The sequence below is a fragment of the Triticum aestivum genome, chromosome 5B (genome assembly GCF_018294505.1).
Source record: "Triticum aestivum cultivar Chinese Spring chromosome 5B, IWGSC CS RefSeq v2.1, whole genome shotgun sequence".
In the NCBI taxonomy this organism is placed as follows: domain Eukaryota; kingdom Viridiplantae; phylum Streptophyta; class Magnoliopsida; order Poales; family Poaceae; genus Triticum; species Triticum aestivum.
In genome coordinates, this window is record NC_057807.1 from 476,544,517 (window position 1) to 476,547,920 (window position 3,404).

Genomic DNA, 3,404 nt, shown 5'->3' on the forward strand with positions numbered 1-3,404 from the left:
CAGTGTATACCCGGGTGTCTAGCCCGGAGACGGACACCCGTCAAGATAAGAGTTCGGGCTCAGCCTATGATACATGATTCGACCTTGAGTCGGCCCAACCACATATAGGCGTACGTCCGGACACTATGCGATCAGATCCGGACATAGCCCACGCACGGTTAGCCGCTGCCGATGCAAGCCATCGTGAGATTTGTCAATCAGGCGTTGCCGCTTCCAAACAAATGAGGCGCGACGGAGGAGGTAGATTAGAGGAGGTCATGGAGCACGGGGTCAGGGGCGGAGCGGCGATGGAAGGAACAGATTGGGAGATGGCGGCGCCTACAGTTCCAACCCAAAGAGATAATGCGAGGCGGCTCTGGGTGCTCGATGGGTTGCGTGATTGTAGGGGACGCGGACCTGGTAGTTACAATATTTCTCTGTTGGTGGAGGTGGAGTACGGTCAGTGATTGGAAATTACTGAGTGCACACCATAGAGCTATTGGATCAATGATGATTGTTAGATTGAGATTTGTGAGACTAATTGTGCGGTGCTGATCGGTTCATGCAGTGTCGTGGGCCTAATTGTTGGGTGCACGTAAGAAAGTTCTTGTTTGATTGTTTAATAATGGTGGAGAAAAAGATTACCAAGTTTCATACATTTGAACTTTAATTTTTTTAAAATACTAGCTTTTTAAAAATATATTAAATTTTCATAAATTTTAACTTCTGGAATTTTTAACTTTCAGAAAATTAAATTAGTTCTCGCATTGTATGATCCACTTTTTATATGGACAATAATAAGTCGGTGCATGTAAATTATGCCTGGCTTGTTTATTTGGGTCTTCCTAGAAAATAAGAAAGCCATTTTATTATATTATGTTGCGCTTGATCTCAAAATCACATCGACTAATATAGCCATAAGAGTTCAGCCGCCTTTTGCACTTGAAGATGCACACTACAATTATAGTTTGATCCTATTCAATGGAACTGGTCAGCAGTCGGCGTCGTGGGCCCTCATCACGTCTCGCGCCGCCGCGGAGGAAGAGACAACCACTGTCGTCGCTGCGCCGAGGCGGTGCAGCATGACGGGGCCGTGCCGCCGGGCCAAGTCACGCAGGCTGCGGTGCGGCAGAGGGCCCAGTTGGTGAAGGTTGCCGAGCACCGGCACCTGCTTCGGGCCGGGCGGCAGCTTCAGCCGCCCATCCTCGGAGCTGCGCTTCGTCACCAGCAGGTACGAGACGATGGGGAGGAGGATGCCGGCTAGGAGGAGGAGCTGCCATTGCTGGGGTTGTGAGATATCCATCGTTCCGGCCGGAGGTTTATCTAGCTCGCTCACCGACCAGGTGCTGCTGCTCGTGGACGATCGTCGGGGGTGTATAAAGTGACCGGCAATGGCATGGTGGACACCATGTACCAGTTGATCCAACATTGAAATTCCTGTAAGATTTTATTTCTGGGCTCAAAAAATAAATAGAGGAATTTGTTTTTGCACTAGATGAACAATTTTTTATACACCATGCTGAATACTCCCTTCGAGCAATCAATCGGTGCACAATTTGTTTAAGCCTGGACAGTGTATGGACGGCTCGGGCTCTGGCGACTCGGGCGCCTCCGCCGCCCCGCTGGCCGCCTCCCCGGTCGAGCCCCCCTCGCCGCCAGCGGCCCCTTCCGTCGTGGCCTCCGCCTCCCCCGCTGCTCCCTTCTCCCCGCCGGCCCCATCCCCTGAACCTCCCGGCCGGGTGGTTTGGGCGGACTGGGCGGAGGACGCCGACCGCGCCGTGGGCCGGCCGGTCGAGTGTCGTGGTCGCGTTCCCCCGCCCGCCCCGGCTCGCCTCGCGCCGCCACGCTCCGCCGGCGGCCTTACTCCCGGGGGTGGGAGTTCGGCTGCCCGGGCGTGCACTCAGCCCTCCCGCCGGTTGCCGCGCGCCTCGCCGGTGACCGCGGGGAAAGGTGCGGCCTTTGGGGCTGGGGCTGGGGACGGGCGCCGCCGCCGGCGCCCCTCCTGTTGGGGCGTGGCTGGTAGGGCGGACCGCGGCCATGCCCTGGCCTCCTGGAAGGACTCCGGCTGGCCTGCCCCGCGTCGGCCGGTCCCCCCGTCGTCGCCCTTGATCGCCGGCGTTCCGCTGCTTTCCCAACGAGCTCCGTTCCGGCCGTTCATCGCCTTCTTTGGTTCTTCCCGGGTTTGCTGCACCCCGTCCCCCCGCCGCCAGGCTGCCCCTCGCCCGCCGGGCTGGTCGTCCGCCGCGCCCTCGTCGCCGGGGGCGGCGGCTGGAACCCTAGCTGGTGGTGCAGGGTTGGCACCTGGGCTGGGCCTTGCCTTGTCGGGCCCTGGGTGCCAGCTGGGCCTGCTCCCCTCCCCCCTCCCAGCGTGGTCGGCCCTGTTGGGAGGCCTGCGATCTGTGGGCCGGCCCTGCCTTCGCGCGGCGGCCCAGCCCCCCCCCCCCCCCCCCCCCCCCCCCGGGGCCTGGGGAGGCATTTGGCTCACGAAGGATTTTCCACTACGGCCTCGTCCCTCCCCCCCCTCCCCCGCTGCCAGACCTAGCTCCCTCCTTCCCCCAATCCCATCGCCGCCGGCTTCCCCTTCCCCCCCTGCGATGCCGCCATCTGCCCCCATGACTCGCTCCTGGGGAGACGGTTTTGGGCGCCCCAAGCGCCCCCTGGAGGACCCTCGCCCGTCGGGCCACGCCTCGCCGGAGGGCCAGCAGCGCGAGGCCGACCTGCGCCGTCAGCTGGCCAACCGTGACGGCCTCGACGGCCGCCGGGCTCCAGCGTGCGACTCGCGCCGGTCCCGGCCGCGTGAACCTCGCCGTTCCCCCTCTCCGGACTCCCGCCAGTCGCCGGCCCGCGATTATCGCGAGTCCCATCGCTCGCCGCCCCGCAACCCCCGGCGCTCACCGCCCCGCCTCGACCGTCACTCGCCCGGACGCACTGCGGGCCGCTCCCCGGTGCGGACCAACAGCCGGCTCTCCCCCTCCCGGGACAGCCGTCGTGACCGGCCCTGCTCCCCCTTGCCCGCGCGTCGCCATGAGCGCCCCGCGTCGCCACCCCCTCAGGCTGAGCCCTCTGACGCTGCGGCCACCCGCCGGTACCAGCCCCCACGGACCCAGCCGAGCCATCCTCCGGGTAACGGGGGCCCCGGGGCCCATGGCCGCCAAGGCGCCAAGAAGAAGAAGAAGCAGGGTGTTGCCCGCACCCCCGCTACCGCGGCTCTGGCCCCCGCGTCTTCAGGCGCACCCATCTCTGGTGCCCCCCGCGACCTTCCTTCGTGCTTCAACTGCGGTGTGGTTGGCCACTTCCAGGTTGACTGCCCCAACCCGCCAACGTGCTACCTCTGCAAGGAACCGGGCCATCCCGCGGTTCTCTGCCCCGACCGACCGATGACTGAGGAGCTCATGATGTACGGCCACGGCATCGAGGGACTCAGT

The 3,404-nt window shown here is 63.1% G+C and overlaps 1 protein-coding gene across 1 annotated transcript; it reads right to left on the reverse strand.

The window, feature by feature from the left end:
- Window positions 1-970: 970 nt before the first annotated feature.
- Window positions 971-1,282, reverse strand: LOC123114900 (4-hydroxyphenylacetaldehyde oxime monooxygenase-like). Its single transcript, XM_044536272.1, has one exon. The coding sequence runs from the start codon at window positions 1,280-1,282 to the stop codon at window positions 971-973; it is 312 nt and encodes a 103-aa protein (XP_044392207.1).
- Between the last annotated feature and the right edge of the window lie 2,122 nt (window positions 1,283-3,404).